Source organism: Gymnoscopelus microlampas (assembly GCF_963454915.1).
Source record: "Gymnoscopelus microlampas genome assembly, chromosome: 3".
NCBI classification, from domain to species: Eukaryota; Metazoa; Chordata; class Actinopteri; order Myctophiformes; family Myctophidae; genus Gymnoscopelus; species Gymnoscopelus microlampas.
This window is the reverse complement of record NC_139940.1, coordinates 57,370,279-57,394,124: the sequence shown is the minus strand read 5'-3', so window position 1 is coordinate 57,394,124 and position 23,846 is coordinate 57,370,279. Positions and strand designations below refer to the sequence as shown.

Sequence of the window (23,846 nt, the reverse complement as noted above, 5' to 3'; positions counted from 1 at the left end):
CTTCAGTGGCCTTGCGTGTAGAGTGTCATAGCCCTGATATTGGCCCTATGCACAGCAGCCATATTATAGCCCCTGGACATGACACTAGTATGTCGCAGGGACTTACCCCCCAATAGGCTCTATGCACAGCAGCCATATTATCACTTCCTTCACAGGTGTTGCCAATGATACTAATGAAGGCTCTGTTCCAATATGGTCAGACGGAGTCAGGGTACAAATGGAACCAAATTTTTGGTTCCATTTGTACACTCTGAAATTCTGAAATTCAAAAATATGAGAACTAAACTGTGCTAGACTAAATGGAAAGCCTTCATTAGTATCACTGGTAACACCTGTGAAGGAAGTGATAATATGGCTGCTGTGCATAGAGCCTATTGGGCACAGATATAGAAACCGTATGGTGGCCGCCATATTTCCGGGGGGGGGGGGGCGGGCACTGGCCAATCACAGCGCGTTGACTACTGACCAATCACAGCGCGTCTTTTCCAGGACTTGTCAGAATCTAGTTGTCCCGCCCCCACCTTCCTCTGATTGGCCTACTGAACGCCCCCTTCTGTGACGCACACGGAAGTTTCCAGCTTGCCCCCCAGAAGCGGAAGTGCGTCCGAGATGCATGCGCTTCAAAGCCAGAGGAGGCGTCTACCTTTATATGTCTATGCTATTGGGGGGTAAGTCCCTGTGACATACTAGTGTCATGTCCAGGGGGCTATACTTGTACATCATGTCCAGGGGGTGTACTTGGGCATCAAGCTGCCTCACTACAGAAACAACAGGAGATGGACTCCTGCCCTATGGGCTTCATGACTCTGCAAGGCTTATGTTACAAGTTGCTGCCCTCTAGTGTTTAGAAATGGCTCATTGCAGCTTTCATTTATCAACGTGTAGTTGTTGGGTCCCCGTGTTTTCTGTCATTGCTTGAGTCCTGCAACGCTAATGTAATGAGGTTGTGCACTCACACACATGAGTGAGTGTGTGAGTGCATATATGTATGTGTGTATGCATTCATGTATGTATGCATGTATGTAATCTATGTATGTGTGTATGTAGGTAAGGTCACGGTCAAGGTCAAACTTTATTGTCAGTATCACAATGTACATGGTAAAAGGCAGGTAAAACTCGTCTCCAAACGTTAAGCCCACATAGATGGTGAAAACGTTGCTCCATCTCTAGGCTGCACCATTTCATATCTGGCTGGCTATTCATTCTGCAGCTAACTAGAGCAGGGGCCTTCAATGTTTCTCAGGCCAAGGACCCCTTAGCTGAGAGAGAGATGAAGCAGGGACCCCCACTACATATTGTATAAAACTGTGTTGCAGATTACACTTTTCATAGATTTCATATACAGTAGGTAGCTTCATAGACTTGTTTGACAACACTATCATAGTATGTTGGATTCATGTTAATGTGTATGTTCAGACATGTAACCACTTAAACCGTCAATACTTAGTAAACTTGACGTTTCACTCTGTACTTAGTCTGCTCTATATTACCTCTACACCAAACCTCTTTGCCGAAAATAGACGATCCACAAGCTCACAACTCCTCGCAGCACTCAAGTTCTCCTTAGAATAGAGATACTAGGGTTCAAGTGGTTAATGTAAAAAAAAAAAAAAAAAAAATCCTATCACACAAAGACCCCCTGTAGTAACTCTGAGGACCCCCTAGGGGTCCCGGACCCCCTGTTGAAGACCCCTGAAGATGACAACAGTGTGTTGTTCTACTGGTTTCCAGGCGTACAACTTTATCTAAATGATAAACTGGTAAGCAGGTAGAACATCAATAAACAACTGTCCACATGCCACTCACCTAGGGGGGCACTCACATATCTGTGGCGGGAGTCAAGGGGGGAGCGCCTAAGGCTGGGCAATATGCCTCGATTACGATTAATGAACGCTTATTATTATTTTAAAGTGAAAATAGCAGAGCTACAAGCCCACAACGCATCGCATCACGACGCATTGTGGACTTGTTGTCGATTATTGCTGCTAAATTGCCCAGCCCTATGTTCACCAATGGACGGACAATGGACAGGACTGAGTGGCGTGTGAACAAAGGAGGGGGCGGAGTTACGACATAGAGGGAAATATGTACCCCATAATGCCAGTGGTTCTCAAAGTGGGGGACGGGGACCCCTAGGGGTCCTTGAGGGGATTCCAGGGGATCCCCAGCAAAGTGAGGAAGTAATGTACAATCAAAGAGTTCAACCACTTGCCCTAATATATTTTATACTTCGGCTACTTGAAAATGGCGTGTTGTGAGCTTGTAGATCGATTATGTTTGAAAAAAAAAGGTTGAAATATCTGGAACACAAATGTTCTCTTACGGCGGTCCCTGGCACAACATAGTTTCAAAGAAACACATTCTCACTCTGAAGCTGTGTAACGGATGACAGCATGGGACCGGATGTGGCCATGCGGTACTGTTTGGCGTGACGGGGGTACCTGCAACGTTGCACGCTGATGGGGGAAGTCATGATTTACGATTCTGTCCCTATCGAGACTTAAAGGTTTCATGAAATGCTAGTTTTACAAAATATTAAAGGTTTCATGACATGCTGGTTTTACAAAACATCTTTATCGTGGTCCTTCAAACGTGTATCAAAAGGTTTTAACTGAAAAATCCACTCCAATGAACCATGGCAGGTTTGTTTCAGCTGCAATTTAAAAAAAAGAAACCCTATTTGCCTGCGGGTGTCGCTGTTGAGGGATTTTGCCTGTCAATCATCACCTCTGCTCCGCCCCCCCAAAGGAGAAGGAGAGGGGAGGGGGCGGGATTAATGGACTTTGGCATCAAAGTCCACGGGCCAATCACAGCAACTTTTCTGAGCCTAATTATTCACAAAACCCCAGACCACATAAAATCCACTGAATGTTGAAAGAAAATTGCAATTTGATGTCATGAAACCTTTCATTTTGCAACATTCAGCACGGCGACTCGCTCGCCTAACGGCTCGCTTGGAGGTGCCTCTCGTGACTCAAGTCCGCTTCAGACAACATCGTTTTAACAGGTTTTTTAGCGGGGCCGTCACCCTTTTACGTCTTGGGTTTGACAACGGCAATGGGCGGGGTTATGGGGGACGTTGTAAAATGACGCGAGGGGCACCTCCATCTAACCTGACGCTGCCAGATCAAAGAAGCTTGCTCCACACATTGTTTCACAGCTTATTTGCTAGTAGCTGTCTTGAGGAACCTGGTTACTCAATACCGCCCCCATCTGGCAGGGTCAGGTTAACCTCCGTCATGTCAAACGTTTGACAATAGGCACTATTCACAGCAGCCATATTATGAAGACATTCACATGTGTTACCAATGATACTAATGAATGCTCTGTTCCATTCTGGTCAAACAGAGTCAGGGTGCTGATATTGTGCATGTTGGCCCACTGGAAACACTCTGTTACACCAGTGGGTCTACAGTTGGGGTCCAGGGACCCTCATGGGCTTCCAAATGGCCCCTTACAGGTGTGTAACTCTGAGAGTGTACAAATGGAACCAAATGGACCCAAATGGGTCCATTTGGTTCCATTTGTACACTCTCAGAGTTATGGGCGTCGTGGAAACCACTGTGCTACACTAAATGGAACAGAGCCTTCATTAGTATCATTGGTAACACCTGGGAAGGAAGTGATAATATGGCTGCTGTGCATAGAGTCTATACAGGACGGCTTGAGAGTGAGAATGTTCCAATGGCAAATACACTTCAATTTTGGAAGGTCCTTGATATTAAAGTGTTTGAGAATCACTTCATAATGCATACATAATGTACATGCATGCGCACACTCACTCACAATGAACATTGTGTGAGTGACCATCGCAGAACACACTGACAGAGAGGAGAGGAGAGGAGAGGAGAGGAGGGGAGAGATGTGGAACAGAAAAAACAAAGTGAGACACAGCTAATACTGGGAGCAAATAAATCATAACAATAACAGAGAAGCATTGTGCAAATGATCTATTAATACACAACGCCTTATTCATTTCCATGAGATCACTTCCCGTTGTTCCACCTGTAGTATTTTTTACACATTTATGACTTTTTTTCCCATCAGCAATCTTTGCAGCCATGTGACTGATGTAAAAGTGCACGGATGAACTTCACCTCAACAAAGATTGTGCATGGAAAATGTAATAAATGAAAAAAAAAAAAGCTAGACTCGATTCAAAGTATTCCATCGTGTATAGTCATGATATTCCACTTTCCACCATCAATGTCCTGTACAATTGATGTACAAAGCATACGGTCACAGTTCATCGCTATCTAGGTTTATCATCAGTGTTGGGTAGCTTAGCTACTTCCACTGAACTGCATTTCCAAGTAGCTTGTGGGAAGCTTTCCCTACGTTCACAAGGATGTAGATTTCAAGTAGTCGAGTTATTTTATTTCACCACGTAGCCGGTATAGCTTGGCAAAAGCTACACATCACAACATGTTCAGTGGCACATCAACATAAAATAACACAACGGATGAGTTTAGAGTGCAGTTTGTCCATCACATCAAGGCGCCAATTCTACCACTGCATCCATTTGTTTGTAGCTTTTACAGCCGTATATGTGTTATTTAATCCCTCAGCGTCATAACACCGTCACGGCCACATTACCAACCACAAAGTGGCTTCAAGTTAGCTACTTTTGGTAGCAACTTATAGTGAGGCTACTTGTTTTGAAATAGAGCGTTTGGTGTAGATCACTTACTCTTTGAAGAGCTAGCTAGCTTGCTACATTTTTTTGTAGCTTGCCCACCGGCGGCTAACTGTACTCTATGCTTACCTACCGACTTGCTGTTGATGTTCTCTGCTCATGCAAAATATAATACCCTGGCAGCCTATTCCACATAATAATACCGTTCTCCTATCTCTCATACGCTCATTGTATACACCTACTTTTTACGTATTTCATCATTATCTTGCTTTCAGAGTCTGTTTCTTTACACAATATATGATTATTGTGCCTCAGAGGCTGTGGAGTACAGTTAATATCACATTCTATAGCGGCCATACTAGACACACTGCAAGTATCACTGCAACACAACCCCACACAGGGCCAACACAATAATAATAATAATAATAATGTGTTCATAGCTATACTGTGGGTAAGCCTCTATGCTATTATATGCCATAATAAATCAGTTGATTTTAACAGATAAACAGGGGGGGGAGGGAGAAAACCAAATATGAATGGAACCTCCCTTCCGTCCAACGGTTAAATCATGGTTTTCAGTAAGAGTTCAGCAAAATGTTTTTGCTTAGTTAGTGGTTTGGGGGGCGGGGCGGGGGAGCGGTCTAGTGCATGTGCACTGAGCAGTCAGCGGTTGGAGGCGGAGCATGTGTCACTGATTGTCTGATTGGAAATGTTTACACCACGACGGCAAAATAAAAACCCAGAGAGAGAGTCCTGTCTCCGTTAAAAAAAATAGAAAGGAAGGGGAAGGCGTGTCCACATAGCGTCCGGACGAGACACAAAAATCAAAAGCCGGTGATGATGATGGTGACGTTTTAACGATCTTTGTCTTCAACACAAGAAGAAAAATATATCCGTTATTTTCCTGTCAAAAAAAGAAAGAAAAGAAGATGTATGGACATATCGTGGATGTGGCTGCCATTCCACCTCCAGCTTTTCTCCACGTCGTACTTTTCCCGTCGTTTAGTTTTCACCCCCCCCCCTTCGTAGTAGAAGTTACGCCATAGTAAAACCCCTAGACTCCCCTCCCGCGCTCGTCCCCCATTTGGTCCCGTCCCCCGCCGTGCTGATTGGTTTGGTTGGTCGGGGTGGGAGGGAGGGTACGTGGGGAGGGGGGGCGGAGCCGCCTCTCAGCCAGGGGGTGAGATGGTCTTGACGGTGTAGTTCTGGAACAGCGGCTGCAGGAACATGCCGACGGTGCCGGACACGCACACGAAAATGAAGATCCACAGGAAGAGGCGGTCGATCACCATGGCCACGTACTTCCAGTCCTCGCTCACCTGCCGGGGGGGGGGCAAAAAATGTTTTAACCCATTAAAGCAGGGGTCTTCAACAGGGGGTCCTCAGAGTTACTACAGGGGGCTGCCAAATCTTTGTGTGATAGGATTGTTTTTTTCTACATTAACCACTTGAACCCTAGCATCTCTATTCTGAGGGGAACATTAGACGAAAATAGCAGATCTACAAGCTCAAAACGCCTCGCAGAGCTTGTAGATCTGCTATTTTTGGCAAAAAATGTGTAGGTGTAGAGGGAAAAAAGAGCAGACCAAGTAAAAAAAAAAAGAGGTTCATCTGAAACACAATTTTATACAATTTAGAGGGGGTCCCTGCTTCATCTCTCTCTCAACTAGGGGGTACTTGGCCTGAAAACATTGAAGACCCCTGCATTAAAGGAGTAGTTCACCCAAAAAAATACTTATTTTCTATCAATTACACACCTCATGAAGCCTTGAATTCATGGAGATTTTTTTTATTTTTTTGTCGCATTCCTGAGTCAATAATTCTCAGACTCAGTAGACAAGACTACCGGAGACTCCGCCGGTCCAATCCGATCGCCAGAGGAAACGTTGTCATTGAACGTTTTTCAAATTCCGTGCATAGACAACTGGAAAACCCGAAAATCCGTGCATAGCCGCCTCGCATCTCCCCCATTGTGAATAAACCATTTCGAAGGCGCGCAGTCTTCAAGGGAACTGTCGCCACGTAAGGGACCACCGAGTGAGCTAAAGCGAAAAACAGTTTCCTGAAAAAAACTTTATGTTGCTATAATCAGTGGTGCTCACACTTTTTCATGTCAAGAACCCTCAAAATGATATGTATTTGGCAACATTAAAAATGTTTGCTTTAAAGATGTATATATTCAAAGATTTGCAAAAAATAACACATCTACAAGCTCATAGCACTGCACTAAGTCACGCGCTATGAGCTTGTATATCTGCTATGTCTGAGTAGCCAAAGTATAAAATAATGGTTAAAGTGGTTAAAATGATTCTGATGCTCTATTAAAATAGGAGAAATAATAGGCCTAATAGTCCAATCAATTCAAAGGGGCTTTATTGGCATGGGAAAACCTTTTTCTTTTTTACGATGCCAAAGCTTATAAGTGGAACAAAACAGTCAAAACTAAATAATGTATTAAAGGGGATTAAATGCATGCGTAAACAGAGCTGTTTACACTGCAGCTTAGGAGGGCTAGCTTACAAAACCCTAAGCGTTGTGCATTCGCTGTCAGAAATAGTTATATATATATATATATATATATATACATACTGTAGGAAAGCGTAGCACAGCATAAACCTTTGAAACAAATGGCAGCAATATTTCAATGTTTTGCATTCTCTCTCGCTCTCTCTCTCTCTTAGGATTCCTGCTGTGTCATTGGCTGACGAGAGGGCTTTCAAGGGTTAATCTAGTGTAATTTGATGTTTTAAAACTATTGTCCTGGGTGGTAGCTTTGGTGGATGCAAAACTTTTAACCTCTCTCCTTTGGGTCAGCGTTATAGGCTCTATTCACAGCAGCCATATTGTGAAGACATTCACAGGTGTTACCAATGATACTAATGAAGGCTCTGTTCCATTCTGGTCAAACAGAGTCAGGGTGTTGATATTGTGTGCATGTTGGCTCACTGGAAACACTCTGCTACACCAGTGGGTCTAAAGTTGGGGTCCAGGGACCCACATGGGCTTCCAAATGGCTCCTTACGGGTGTGTAACTCTGAGAGTGGCCATTTGTACACTCTCAGAGTTATGGGGGTCGTGGAAACCACTGTGCTACACTAAATGGAACAGAGCCTTCATTAGTATCATTGGTAACACCTGTGAAGGAAGTGATAATATGGCTGCTGTGCATAGAGCCTATTACATTTCCCTACATTCTGAGCCCTTTTCCCTCTTGCTTGAGGGACGAAGCTACAACAATTACGTTGATTACACTCAGCCTTGATTTTACAATAATTACGACATATTCCTCCTTTCTTTCGTGTTAATCCAATAAGACCGGGAACACATCTGTGTCATTTTAAGATTTCTTTGGCTATAAAAAAACTGCATAATGTTGTCATTTAACGTAAATGCGGGCTACGGGTCGGCCCACGCATCACTAATAGACCAATCTGGGAACCCATCGCCAAATGAAAAGGAAAAACAGCGCCCTCTGCTGTTTTTTACTATCTCAGTTGGCTCTGGGAGGAAGTCGACGTAGCACACGTGCGCAAGGAAACCGGGTTTTTTTTGTGCCTTCAGCCTTTCACTTCCGGTGGTGCAACTATGTTTTCATTCCCACTAACAATATTTCTACACGGAACACAAACACCACTTCTCCCAGAGAACATGGATCGTTTTGGTTATAAGCCCACTTGTTTCTATGATGAAAGAGCAAGTTAAAATGTGAATATCTTTCCGTGGTTTAGTCTGCTCCGAGGACGCTATTGTTAAATGAGTTTCGGTTTGTTTCGAGTGGGGAAGGATCGGCGGACACGTAAATCCCGCCCACTACATTTGATTGGGTAAAGCGCGGCCTACTTCCTGATCTGAAGGCAAGCCCACTTGTAGGCCAGTGCGTACGCGATATGACGAACCCCCCCGACAGATTCAAACGCAGAGCAGAATCTGTTCTTAAGAGATTACTAATAGACAGATCAATACTCACGCTCTGGTCGTCGTCCTCGCTCTTCATGTGGTTGGCGATGAAGCGCACGCCGTCCACCGCCTCCTCGAACCCGGGACACGTGTGACCCAGCAGAGCCTGGGTCAGCGCTCCCTGCCCGCCTCCTCCTCCTCCTCCTCCCTGCTGCTTCCCCCTGGCGGACCCCGCCTCCCTGTTCTCCCTCAGGCCGTTCAGACCCTCCGTGGACCCCCCGCCCCCGCCACCACCTCCTCCGTCACCTCCCAGTTCCCCTCCCAGCTGCTTCAGGGAGGCCCTGTTCACATAGCAGGTGCACGGCTCGCCGCTGTCCTTCCCGAACAATGCCGAACCTCCTCCTGCCCCTCCTCCTGCTCCGTTCCCTCCTCCTCCTCCACCACCGCCTCCCAGGCCCAGGCCCACCATCAGCCCCCCCACCTAAAAAACGAGAACCAAAACAAACAAACATGGGTGAATTCTCCTTCTACAGCACTGTGGAATGCCCTGACCCCGTCCCTTAAAAAATTTGGTTCACTGGCTTCCTTTAAATAGTTTTTAAAAAAGTCACTTCTCCCTTAGACAGATCTCCCTTAGCAGATCTACAAGCTCACAATGCGTCGCATTGAGCTTGTAGATCTGCTATTTTCAAATGGCCAAAAAATGTATATGGGGCTGAAGTTGTTGTTGTATGTTTTGTAATAATAATCAAAATCTACAAAGTAACTAGTAACTTTTCAAATATATGTAGTGGAGTAAAAGTACAATATTTGGGTCCGAGATGTAGTGGAGTAGAAGTAAAAGTATTGGAAATTGGAATTACTCAAGTAAAGTGCTAATAACTCAAAATTGTACTTAAGTACAGTACTTAAGTAAATGAACTTAGCCACTTTCCACCACTGATCTGTACATATAGTTTTTTTTATTTTTTTGTGATGATATTGAACTTTTTGGTGCTACTTTACATGTTGATGAATTGAATACCAAGGACCCCAATGGAAACAAAACCGCAAGGACTTTTTTTGGTTTGTTCCTTATAGACAAAGTGGTTTAAATGATACAACACTCGATAGGTTACATGCATGCTCATTACTATGTGGCTGTATACAGTGTCATGCAGATCAATACGTCATACATTGATGTGGCAATCACATGTCCAATCGGGCGGGTTACTTAAGCTCACCTAGATCTGTGTTCCTTCCGCTTTGTGTGTTATGGGTGTTGTCATGCGGTGTTTGCTCTGCTATTGGTTCTGTCCCCCATTGGGGGTTGTTATTGTATATCTGTTACAGGTAAATTGGCATTCCAGGTAAATTGGAAAAGAAGCGCTTGTTTTCACCGCCCCCCAGGCAATTCTGTAGAACCAACGCTAGAGGGCAATGCAAGCCAGACATGAGTCCCACACCACACACGCACGCATGCACACGCGCACAAACGAGCACGCACACACGCATGCGCGCACACGCACACACTCGCGCACACACACACACACACACACACACACACACACACCCGCGAACAGCCTTATTCCATGCAGATGAAGCACAAGGGGGCGAGCCTGAGGGGGCGGGCTATGTTAGTGCAGTGAGTGGCAGTTGGGGCAAACCATAGAGGGGCAAACGCAGTCCCCACAGCATCATTTACGATTCTGTGCCTATCGGTACATAACTCGGACGGCGCTTAGTCGACTAGCAGACCATCGGCCGGTCGTCGCGGGCACTCGCGCCTGGAGGCGCTCGGGCGCGACGCCTCGGCCTCAAGGTCTGGTGAGTTGGCGCGCCTCCGTCATGGTCCAAAACAATACTTTATCGGCGAAAAAAAGTATTCCGCGGTTGTTTGAAAAAGTAATGTCCCAAGCGGGAGTCAAACCCAGACTCCCAGTGGTAGTGGATGGGGAGTCCAATGATTATTGAAGTGCGCCACTGAGGCCGGTATGTATGTATGTATATCCATGTTGTCGTCGTCATCCACGCATCAAAGCCCCGCCTCGCAGCCCCGCCCCGCGCCTAAAAACAAGCGCTCCCTTTCCTATTTCCCTGGAATGCCAATTTACCTGTGACATATCTATCTCCCTGCTCTTAAAGGTTATGGTTGTCTTAATTGTGCTGAGCAGGGAGAAAAATGTAGCAGAGCCTGAAGGCCAAGATAACATTATTACATCCACACTTGTATTCTCATTCTATAATATTGGTTCAATATATTCGGTCTATAATATCGGTTCAATCTATTTGTGAGTTATCTGACTGAAGATAGCTGTTTTTACATTTCTGTCTAATAAAATATTCAATCAAATCAATCAAACCTCCCCGCTCCTCCCTCCGCCTCCTCCCCGCTGCTCCTGCAGCCTCCTCCGCTGGCGCAGCCGCTGGCGCTCGCTGGAGTTGCGCGGCTGGCGCATGAACAGCAGCGTGGGCAGCTTGTCCAGGAAGACCAGCTTGACCCAGGGCGGCATGGTGTGCGTGGTGGGCGAGCGGTGGTGCACGTTGAGCACGCACACGCTGGTGACGATGGAGAAGGTCACCAGCACCATGGTGAACATCAGGTACTTGCCCACCAGGGGGACGTCGAGCGAGGTGGGCGGCACGATCTTGGAGATGAGCAGCAGGAAGACGGTGAGGGCGAGGAGGACGGAGATGCACAGCGTCATCTTCTCGCCGCAGTCCGACGGGAGGTAGAACACCTGGGGAGGGGGGTAAGAGGGCGCCACGAGTGACTTAGCATTACATTACATTACATTACATTACATTACAGTCATTTAGCAGACGCTTTTATCCAAAGCGACTTACAATAGGCTCTATGCACAGCAGACATATTGGGAATGAATTGGGCCCCTTCCTTACTTCCTTCACAGGTGTTACCAATGATACTAATTAAGGCTCTGTTCCATTTAGTGTGGCATAGTGGTTGTCTTATTTTCAAGGACCCCCATAACTCTCAGAGTTACACACCCACCATAAGGGGCCATTTGGGAACCAAAATGGAGTGTTTCTAGTGAGCCAACATGCACAATATCAGCACCCTGACCAGAATGGAACAGAGCCTTCATTAGTATCATTGGTAACACCTGTGAAGGAAGTAAGAAGAGTAAAAAACATTTTTTTTTCCAATATGGCTGCTGTGCATAGAGCCTATAAGTGCATTCAACATAGGTAGGCAAGGAAACTACTAATCACCAGAAGTCTTAAGTGCATTCTCTTCTAAATCAAGCAGCTAAGACTATACCTAGCGCTAAGGTAAAAGTGCAATATATCAGCTACCTACTGTCTTAAACAGATGAGACAAATAGGAAAATCAAATGAGCAAGAGCTAAAACAAACAAGGATAAGGATAATTCCTTTTAACAGGTCGTTCATGAAAGTCCTTGCGGTCTTGTTTCCAATGAGAACCTGTGAGCAATTAGGGGTTAAGAGTCTTGCTCAGGGACACATTTCATTTCATCGACACATATGCTGGCCTGGCCTGGAATCGAACCAGGGGCAACCACAGGGCCTCTGGCTCCCTAGGCGGGCTCACTAACCACTCAGCTATGACCGCCCCCAACAAGAGTATCAAATAAACAAGATCCAATAAAACAATAAAACGAGCGTTTTCAGCCTTCGGCGAAAGATGGGCGGTGACTCTGCTGTCCTGACATCAGTGGGGCTGTGACCTCGTAGATTGTCTAGAAGGACCACTGAACGACGAGGCATCCAGACGCCTCGAGGCGGCAGACCGAAGCGGTCGGGCAGGGGTGTAAAGGCTTGACCATAGCCTGGAGGTAAGAAGGAGCTGTTCCTTTCACTGCCCTATTGGCTAGCACCAGCAGGGGTTTAAATTGGATGCGAGCCGCTACGGGGAGCCAGTGTAGAGAACGGAGAAGGGTAGTTGCGTGGGAGAACTTGGGGGCGGTTGAACACCAGACGAGCCGCAGCTTTCTGAACAAGCTCCAGTGGTCTGCGATGGCAGACGCCGGGGCAACCAGCAAGGAGGGAGTTGCAGTAGTCCAGGCGGGAGATGACAAGAGCCTGGATGAGCGCCTGCGCTGCCTTCTCAGTGAGGAAGGGGCCAATCATTTTCAGAAGGGTCGGTGAAGGTCATGCCCACCGCTCTAGAGCAGGGGTCTTCAACAGGGGGTCTGGGACCCCTAGGGGGTCCTCAGAGTTACTACAGGGGGTCTGCCAAATCTTCGGTGATTTTTGCATTAACCACTTCAACCAAGCATCCCTATTCTGAAGAGAACTTTAGCCAAAAATAGCAGATCTACAGGCACACAACGCCTCGCGCTGCGAGGCGTTGTGTGCCTGTAGATCTGCTATTTTCGGCAAAGTGGTTTAGTATAGGGGGGGGGGGGGAAGAGCAGGCTAAGTACAGAGTGAAAGGTCAGGTTTACTAAGTAGTGTTTAAGTGCATGGTTAAATGTCTGGAAATACACATTAACATGAATCCAACATGATAGTGCTGTGAAACAAGTCTATGAAGCTGCCTACGAAATCTATGAAAAATAAATATTCTATACAATATATAATGGGGGTCCCTGCTTTATCTCTCTCTCAGCTAGGGGGTCCTTGGCCTGAAAAAAAGACCACCGCTCTAGAGCCAGCATTAATGACACTGCACTCGCACCTTTTGCAAGCATAAAATAAATCAAGTCAAACTCACCAGGATGGCCAGCGAGGTGATGAGCACACAGGGGATGATCAGGTTGATGGTGTAGAAGAGGGGCTTGCGGCGGATGATGAAGTCGTAGGTGATGTCCACGTAGGTGGGGTCGGCCGGGTTCTCGTTGCGCCGGCCCGGCAGCGCGATGATGTCCCACTCGCCGCTGGGCGTGAAGTCGTCCATGCTGGCCATGTCGGCGCGCAGCACCAGGTCGATCTCGGTGCGGTCGTAGGTCCAGGAGCGGAAGCGCAGCGTGCAGTTCTGCTGGTCGAACGGGAAGTGCTTCACCTCGATCTTGCACGCCGACTTGTAGATGGCCGGCGGGAGCCAGAAGATGGAGCCGTCGTACGAGACCACGGCGTTGGAGTAGAAGGAGACCTCGTACATGCCGTCCGCACTGAGGGGGAGAGACAGGCAAGGTTATCATAGTGTGGATATATCGTCTCTGTCGAGTGGATACCTCAGACCTGTACGTCCAAAACGGTTTATTTTCAGGATTCTGATAAACATCAAAAGCAGCAGATCGACCATCCCAAAACGTTTCGAGCTTGTAGATCTGCTACTTTTGACACTTTTGTGTGACGCTCTATAGTGTGATCAAGTAGGGCGTTATTTTACGGGAAAAAACACAAAAAGGTAAAATATGGAGATAAGAGCTTTCTGCTTGACAGCAACAATCTTAACGATCTGGACAAGCGTAGTTTTCGTTTAGTTTCGATTCGTTCTAGTGTTAGTTTCGGTTCTTTGTAATGTGGTCAATAATTAGTCTGGGGCTAGACAAAATGAGGTCCGAAAAATAGCCGATCTACAAGCAATGCGTTGTAAGCTTTTAGATTGGGTATCTTTGCTATTCTTGAAGATTTTTGACAAAGACCGAAACTATGGACATTTTCTCTACGATTTGAGTTAGTTATTGTTAGTTTTGCAAATATATAAAGCAGTTTAATCAGTTAACAAAAATGTTGGTTTTTTTTTTTAAAGCTTTTTTTCCCACAAGTGTAAGACTAATGCTAGGTAATGTTAGCTTGTTGTATTTAGCATACAAAGGACCCTTTTCGGAGTAGACATGTTGACTGGTAAATGCAGTCGTTAATAGCGGGCTGTGTTTAATGTACGTATCGGTGTTGGTGGGCCAGCGACTGAACACGAGCGGACCATGTAAGGAACACCTAAACGAAACACACTCGCAATTAATGTTATTACCTTCAGCTGTGTTTAGCCGTCAAAATGTCTGCTGTGAAAAGGCTCTGTTGGACAAGCTCCAGCTGCAGTCTTGTCCTTTTAGCAGCCTTGGCGTGCGTCCAGTGTCTCAGCCACTGGCGTCGGCTCCGCCATTCAGGGTGAATGATGAGAGGACGAGTCACGCTGGCTGTGACAACATGGCTCCAAAAGTGGCTCTCAGACTCTATGACCTCAGTCGTCTATGACAGTCGTCCTCAAACTTTTTCACTTCAAGGACCTGTTTACTTACTTTACTGTGTTTGTTTATCTAGACGGAGCACCGTATATTAATGAACAATACCACCAAATTTATCAAAGATGCTAATTTACATCCGCAGTCCCCACACAAAAAAAACCCATAAAAACATTACATTACATTACACAGGGAAAACAAAGCTATTTAAGGCTAAGAAAGACAAAACTATTTTTTACTTGGCTCATACAGTATGTTATTGCACTAAAGAAATAGCAGCGTTTTAGAGGGCAATCTGCCCGTCAACAATGATATGTGAATGTACTCATTGGGTGGGTTTGTGTGCATCTGTGGAGAAGTGGTTCTCAAACATTTTCATTTCAAGGACCCGCACATTTATATGTAGGATATTTGCCCGCGGACCACCATCTGAAAATACCTTTGATTTGTGTTGCTAAATATTGTTTCAAAAACTATTCCAAATCTTTCAAGATGTTTTTCTTTTAAATAGCCTATCTTACAAGGTGTTGTGAGCTTGTATATCGGCTATTTTCAAATAGCCGACGTATATTGGGCTATATAGTGGTTTAACAGATTTTGGTGCTATATTAGCTCATTTAGCTGGGGACCCCCTGGAACCCCGTCAAGGACTTTGAGAACCCCTGGTTTGATTATAATGATGATGATGATGATGATGATGATGATGATGATGATGATGAGGAGGAGGAGGAGGAGGGACTGACTTGTTGTAGAGGACGACATCGGGGAGCCAGATGTGTTTGGACGGCAGTCTGACCTTCATCATCCCGTCAAACTCCTCGGGGACCCACGTCAGCCGGTAGTCCTGCCACTCCTGCACGAGGACCAATCAAAACACACCGCTTTACCACCCGTCCACCAATAATCAACAGCAGGGGAGTACGGAGGAGAACGCACAGCTCTGCCCCAGACCCGTCTGTGTGTGTGTGTGTGTGTGTGTGTGTGTGTGTGTGTGTGTGTGTGTGTGTGTGTGTGTGTGTGTGTGTGTGTGTGTGTGTGTGTGTGTGTGTGTGTGTGTGTGTGTGTGCGCGCGCGTGCGCGTGCGTGCGTGTGCGTACGTGTGCATGTGAGTGTGTGTGTGTGTGTGTGTGTGTGTGTGTGTGTGTGTGTGTGTGTGTGTGCGTGTGCGTGTGCGTGTGCGTACGTGTACGTGTACGTGTACGTGTGCGTGTGCGTGTGCGTGTGTGTGTGTGTATGAGGCAGATGTTGATTTAAGTACAGTATGCACACAATGAAACAAACAAACGGAACAGACTAGAAGACAAATCTAGAAGCATGCAGGTTGCCACATACTGAGATGGTGTGTGCTGATTGGTCAGCTGCCGTATCTTAGTGCTTGGCAACATGTCGTCACCACGGGGGGGCATGGCATAGTAGCTGCAGACATACTGGTGGGGGTCAATGTTAAGTCAACCTGTTTATCCCCCACCAAATGACACTTGTTGACGCCCCTTCAGGATGTTTTGCTATACGCACTAATAGGTCTTATTTGGCAGCTAACCAATCCATGCTGAATAGGCACATCATGTACAGTATACTGCTGCTATATTCATGCACCGTATATCTAACCTCATGTATGCTGTACCAGATGGATAATGCTATGTGTATATGTCGATATCTGTTGCGTTTCAAATTTGTATTTATATTTTTTTCTTGAGACCCAAAAGATGAATTTGGGGTATTCCCAACATTTGGTTCCATTTGTACACTCTCAGAGTTATGGGGGTCGTGGAAACCACTGTGCTACACTAAATGGAACAGAGCCTTCATTAGTATCATTGGTAACACCTGTGAAGGAAGTGATAATATGGCTGCTGTGCATAGAGCCAATTGTCGTTGACGGGCAGAAACCTAGTATCTCCACATTTAAACTTTTATTTATTTTTGTCAGTCACTTTATAAAAAATAAATAAACGTTATCTTCATATAATTGGTCCTCACTAAGGACCCTAGTTCATGATAAAATCATTGTTAGCCAGATTTTTTTTTTTTAAACAAGATCAAAAATAAAATCAATTTAGAATCTTATTCTTACATTCTACAGCAGGGATCAGCAATCAATATCAAACGGATCAATTGGAATCAGCATTTCTTCCTGATGACAGCAGGGGGAGCTGTTCCCCATGCATTTTCTCATCAGTACATTCACTATAAGCTGTTCTGTCTCTGATAACACTAACTGTAAGCTTTCACAGTGTTACATGTCAGAGTTTTCACAATATAGATCATCGCCAAACCCAGTACTGTTTTTTTTTTTTAAATAAAAACTTCCTGTTGATTTTGCTAATTTTTTTTAGGAAGAAAACCCGGATTGGACCAGTGGATCCGGATCTTCAAATAATAAAATCAAATATAGCTGCAAGCAGCGATAATACGGGGCCAGTGAGAGAGAGACAGACAGACATGGAAACTGGAGAGAGAGAGAGAGAGAGAGAGAGAGAGAGAGAGAGAGAGAGAGAGAGAGAGATGGAAACTGGAGAGAGAGAGAGAGAGAGAGAGAGAGAGAGAGAGAGCCATGGAAACGGAATAGATTGATGAGAGAGAGAGAGAGATGGAAACAGAATGGATAGATTGGACATCTCAACCTATTGCCATTAACAGGAATCAAACTCTCAACCTTCGGACTGGATAAGGATAATTCCTTTTAACAGGTCGTTCATGAAAGTCCTTGTGGTCTTGTTTCCAATGAGAACCTGTGAGCAATTAGGGGTTAAGAGTCTTGCTCAGGGACAAATTTCATTTCATCGACGCTTATGCTGGGATGGCCTGGAATCGAACCTGGGGCAACCAGGGCCTCTGGTTCCCTAGGCGTGCTCACTAACCACCCAGCTATGGCCGCCCCATGATAGGCTGCAACACTACCTATAGTGCTATAGCTTTGTCCAGGCTGATGTTGTCTGTTGAAGATCATAAACTCTTGCCTTCTGTCATGAACCAAGCCAACACTAAGATCACTCGTTCACAAACCATTTACCAATAGAGAAATTGTATGTCTCCTCGCTACCGAAAACAGTGAAAGCAGCCGATCTACAAGCTCAGAAACACGTTGCTATCTGAAAAGTTTTGAGATTGTAGATCGGCTATTTTCAGAATGAAGTATGTCATACATTGAGAAATCGTACTCTCAAATAAGCATTTCAGGTTATCTTTACCATTTGCACATGTATTCATTGATACAGTCATGTTGTTTGCAATTCAACTTAAATTAAGTCTGCATCAAGTGAGGCTTGAACTGGCGACCTTGAGATTGTGAGGCACTCATTTAAGGGAGACGCCATTGGACCAACAGACAAGGAGCTATGAAAAAGGAGATTACACAGATGATACAGTTTAACGCAAATAGCTGAAAAATCCTGGGTTTAAGTGTTTTTCAAACTGCTCAAAATTGCGGACAATCTACGGGCGGAGCTTACTGGTCAAAGCGATACGTGTGTTCCTCATGAGTCAAGGCACATGTGTAAGCAAGTTTCACGACTTTCGGCCAAACGAGGCATGACTTATGCCTGTTTAAAGTCTGCCTTTTCAAAAATTTGCTATAGCGCCCCCTTTTGGCCAATTGGAGTAAGATTGGTTTCAGTGATATTTGGAATGACCCTGTACATTTCTGCAAAGTTTCAAAGAAATGTGAGTCTGCATGTATGTTTTAGGCACAGATGAATAATGTTCATAAAACTGTAATAGTTCAAATCTATCTCCTCCTGGAATTTTTGAGCAATCTGCACGAAACGTTTCACACTTGAACTTTGGACCTCTGCCTACAAAAATTTCCAACGGATTTTCCATAAGTGAAAAAATGCAGAAGTTAGGAGCCAATGACTGTTTTTCATATAATTCAAAATGGTGGGAGATCTAAAGGTCAGAGGTCAAAAGTCAGAGTGTGAAAGTTGTTCAGCATGAGGAGACGCATATGTGTATCCAAGTTTCATGGCTGTAGGTCAAACAGGGCATGAGTTGTACCTGTTCAAAGTTGGCATTTTCAATTGAGTGCTATAGCGCCACCTTTGGACGAAAGATTGTGAGAATTATTTTTTGATCGTTTTTCATGACCATCTACCATATGGCCGAGTTTCGTAAAAAGCGACAGCACGGTTCAGCCAGAACTGCGAAAAGTGGCAGAAGAAGAAGAAGAAGAAGAAGAAGAAGTGACAGAATACTGCCAATAACAAAACAGGTCCAGAGCTGAGCTCTGGCCCCGTAACAAGAAGGTAACATTTTTATAATAAAAAAAAACAGTACTGGGTTAAGTGATATTCTATATTGTCTGAATCAACTTTGTTTGAGATTGTTTATGTGCTAAAATGGTGACTTTGAGAGCTGTTTCAGCATACAATGTAAGTCAATGAGGAGCATATTTTGAATTATCAATTTCTAATCAATAGAGCAATTATTTTTGATTTATTGTCCACCTTTGGAGTTACATCATGGCAAGGTGACTACACAACCCAAACCTCTATAAGTGGTCTTGCCCTTTAAGACAGGGAACAGGGAGCGAGATATATATAAGGGGAGTGAAGATCATCGGGCTCCAGACTCGAACCCACGACTCACCAATAAGGGCATATGTGGTAGGCGCCTTGACCGCTAGGCCAGCGGCGTCCCTTTAATTGTATCTTGAATGAACTCATTGGTTCTCAAAGTGGGGTCCGGGGACCCCCATGGGGTCCTTGAGGGAGTTCAAGGGGGTCCCGGCCAAATGATGGATAGGAACCAAATGAACCCTTATGGGTCTGTAACTCTGAGAGTGTACACATCTGAGAGTCCCTATAGTGGCCCCGTTAGGGTCCATTTGGTTCCATTTGTACGCTCTCAGAGTTAAATTAACATTGATTTTACAATATAAATTGTCCTCCTCTTGAGTCCCAGAGATATACATGCCATTAAATGGGGGTCCGTGGCCTAACGCATGTCAAGCTGGGGGTTCTTGATGTTATGATATTAAAATGGTTGAGAATCACTGCTAGAGCCGTAAAAAACAATCTTCTCTTATGGGGGTCCCTGCACATATCTTTTCAAATGGGGGTCCGCGGGCTAATAAGTGTCAATTTGGGGGTCCTTGACATGAAAAAGTTTGAGAACCACTGCACTGACTGAAGAGTGACGATAGTGTGCACTTGTGTCTCACTTTCAATCGGACTGAATATCTCTGTCTCTGTCTCTGTTTCTCTCTCTCTGTCTCTGTCTCTGTTCTCTCTCTCTCTCTCTCTCTCTCTCTCTCTCTCTCTCTCTCTCTCTCTCTCTCTCTCTCTGTCTCTGTTTCTCTCTGTCTCTCTCTGTCTCTCTCTCTGTCTCCCTGGAGAGAAGTGAAGTGGAGAAGTACAGTGGGTCGCGTAGGGTGAATCTCACCTGAGTCAGCCAAACGTTGGTCGTCATCACCTGCTCTCTCTCATGCTGCAGGGCGGGAACACACACACACACACACACACACACACACACACACACACACACACACACACTCAGAGACACACAGACACACAGACACACACACACACACACACACACACACACACACACACACACACACACACACACACACACACACACACACACACACACACACACACACACACACACACACACACACACACACGCACACACGTATTGTACCATTATACAACATTGTAGGGATGGTGATTTTATGAACGTGCATTCTGCACTACTAAACTGTAACACAACCTCCTCCACTGTGTCCATAATCATTCACACAGATTAATTTCGCCATACTGTCCGTACGGACTTCTATATTGTGCATAGCGTATCTGTATCTTTAAAAAAATACATTATTATACAGTAACAATGTCATAAATAACAATTACTGATACAGTAGCTGGCAGAGTTCTCAGTAATTCACACCCAACCTGTGTATTTGGGACGGCTCTCAGTATCTCTCCCCCCGGGCAGAGGAGCAGCTCTGAGCTTGACCTTGAACCAGTGTTGATTTCGAAAGTTTTAGTTGCGCTCAGGTGTTGTGCTCTGAAAACAGCCGATCTACAAGCTCACAACGCGTCGCGCTGCGACGCATTGTGAGCTTGTAGATCGGCTGTTTTCAGCATGCAACCAAAGTGTTAAGTCAGCCACTACGACGCCATCAAGGCGCCGCCAAAATACATTTTAGTCGACTAAATCAACGGTAGATTTAGTCGACTGAAACTAGATTAAAAGTAAAACATTTCAGATGACTAAAATATGACTAAAACTAAATGGAATTTTATTCAAAATAATATGACCAAAACCCATCAAAATGTGCTGTGAAAATCAACACGGCCTTGAACTGTAGTGGTTCTGGGCAATGTGTGCTTTTAGTTTATGTACAGTGGACAAAAGACAGCATCCTCAAAATGTCACAGTGTGTATACTGTAACATAATGTGTAAGCTAAATTAAATAAAACAAACAAACACATGAATAAATACATAAATAAGAACTGAAAGAGTATAGCCTGTATAGCCATTATCTTGTAACGTTATACGTCCAGTTTGATAGTAGTACTGGAGCCTGCAGAAAAATTAGCTAGGTGTGGTAACATGCTGACAGTATTGATAAATGTAGCTCCTTTTGACTTTTTTAAGTGTGCTGCACCTTTAACTCTGTCATTAACCAGTGCCACACAGCAATCTTATTCTGATACCATGAAATAATTCATATCGATTAGAAGAAAGCTAACTGCATAAATGTATAGGCTCTATTCACAGCAGCCATATTATGAAGACATTCACAGGTGTTACCAATGATACTAATGAAGGCTCTGTTCCATTCTGGTCAAACAGAGTCAGGGTGCTGATATTGTGCATGTTGGCTCACTGGAAACACTCTGTTACACCAGTGGGTCTACAGTTGGGGTCCAGGGACCCTCATGGGCTTCCAAATGGCCCCTTACGGGTGTGTAACTCTCAGAGTTATGGGGGTCGTGCAAACCAGGGTAACAGTCTTCCATGCCGACATCTCGCCACTCCGACTAGTGGCTTCCGCGTGCGGTTAGGGTTAGGGTGAGGGTTAGGTATAGGGTTCGTTAACGTCGGAAAGGCGACATGTCGGAAAGCCGCCATGTAACCGCAAACCACTGTGCTAGACTAAATGGAACAGAGCCTTCATTAGTATCATTGGTAACACCTGTGAAGGAAGTGATATGGCTGCTGTGCCTATTGTCGCTGACGGGCAGAAACCTAGTATCTCCACATTTAAACTTTTATTTATTTGTGTCAGTTAATGCCCTGTGTGTGTGGAGGAGGTGTTGAACCGATGGAAAGTATTGACAAGAGCTTGTCACTAAGTAATAAACTACATTGGATCCATTGGAACACAGGCTCTTTCTTCCCTTCTATTTCCGGAAAAGTAACGCTCTTGGAGATTCAAGGTTTCCACCCCACAGTGACAATATATATACAGGGATTCTTGTGCACAGATGCGTTGATGAGATGACATGCTGCTGATGTAATAAGATGAAGGTAAAAAAAACTATTTTGTTGTGTCCTAACACACCACAATGTTTTTGTCAAAAAGTGCAACATTTTCTAATCAACTTGATTTAGAAGAGCCCTGGCCCATAGCCATGTTGTTAAAAAAAAGTTAGCGCGCACGCGCTCGCACGCACGCACGCACGCACGCACACACACAAGGAAGAAGTACTTAAAAGCCCGGTGTTCAAAATGTTACTTGAGTAAAAAGTACATAGGTATTGGCATCAAAATATACTTTTAAGTACCAACAGTAAAAGTACAAACATTTTAGAAAAGCTTGTACATCTGCTATTTTCAAATAGCCTATGTATGCAATAGGCCTAAAGTGGTTAAAGTATGTTTTATAATACAATAATTAATATCTGCTAAGTAACTAGTTACTAAAGTTTTCAAATCATTGTAGTGGAGTAAAAGTACAATATTTCCCTCTGAGATGTAGTGGAGTAGAAATAAAAGTATTGAAATAAATCCAAAAATGCCACAAAATTGTACTTAAATACAGTACTTGAGTAAATGTACTTAATTACTTTACACCACTGCGCAGACACACATACACGCACTCACGCACGCACGCACGCACGCACACACACACACACACACACACACACACACACACACACACACACACACACACACACACACACACACACACACACACACACACACACACACACATTAGTTCCATATACTCACCACGCTGATGAGCTGAGCCAGTGACACCATCAGCATCACTGTCACCAGCTCTGAGCCATTGGTGGCTGGGCGGATGAGTTTGTTGTAGTGGGCGGGGTTAAGGAGGTGCTCCACCAATCGCTCCTCCGTGTCGGCACCAAGGCTGCCTGTGAAAGTGACAAGTGATTGTTAGACCAGTGGTTTTCAACAAAGCCCCCAGAACCCAGAGGTTGCATTGAAGTGCTTTGGACATGCGGCCCTATGCACAGCAGCCATATTGTAAGACATTCACAGGTATTATCAATGATACTAATGAAGGCTCTGTTCCATTCTGGTCAGACGGAGTCAGGGTGCTGATATTGTGCATGTTGGCTCACTGGAACACTCCCAAATGGCCCTTTACGGGTGTGTAACTCTGAGAGTTACGGTTTTCGACCAATGGACTCGACTCACAAGCTTGAGCACGGGGTTTGCGCATGGAGCCCTCCGTGACACGAAACGTGTCACAGAAGCCCCAAATAGGCCCCGCCCATCACATTTCATAACCCGGAAGAAGGGGTGATTTATATGCGCTGCAGGTGAGCAACTCAATGCAAGTGGAAGGGCGGGGATTTCCGGTGCCCTCTCTATTCTTTTTTAAAGAGCTGGTGCCATGTTTTTGCACTTTTTCTGTTTTTCATGTGTCTATGAGGTTGATAGAACTTCATTAAGCCCCCCGGTGGTGGTTTTATGGTGTTTTATGTCTTCTCTGACTATTTGGAGTTTCTTCCTGGAGGCTGAAACCTTGAGGGTCAAACGTGAGATAGAGAAACAGCGCTTTAGTGACATAGAGAAACAGCGCTTTAGTGACATAGTAAAAACATACCCTCCCCCTCATTATCATAACACAACAGGTGTGGGCATGAGGAGGTGGAGGGACTAGGACAGGTGGGTGGTACTAAGGTGGTGGAGGAGGTGCTAAGGTGAGAACCAAGTATACTTAATGAACTGGAGGCGTGTCCACATAAAAACATAATTTTACCAATTTCTGTACAATTTTTTGAAAAAAATCTTCCTC

General features: G+C 45.0%; 1 protein-coding gene across 1 annotated transcript; it reads right to left on the bottom strand.

Moving 5' to 3' along the window:
• Positions 1-5,805: 5,805 nt before the first annotated feature.
• chrnb2 (cholinergic receptor, nicotinic, beta 2) lies at positions 5,806-22,951 on the bottom strand (the record flags this gene model as incomplete). The annotated part of the gene is made up of 7 exons (XM_084052119.1): positions 22,811-22,951; positions 20,008-20,052; positions 15,369-15,478; positions 13,212-13,608; positions 10,876-11,253; positions 8,604-9,014; positions 5,806-5,955 (listed from the first exon to the last, which is right to left on the bottom strand). The coding sequence occupies exons 1-7, from the start codon at positions 22,844-22,846 to the stop codon at positions 5,806-5,808; spliced, it is 1,527 nt and encodes a 508-aa protein (XP_083908245.1). The 5' UTR covers positions 22,847-22,951.
• Positions 22,952-23,846: the final 895 nt, after the last annotated feature.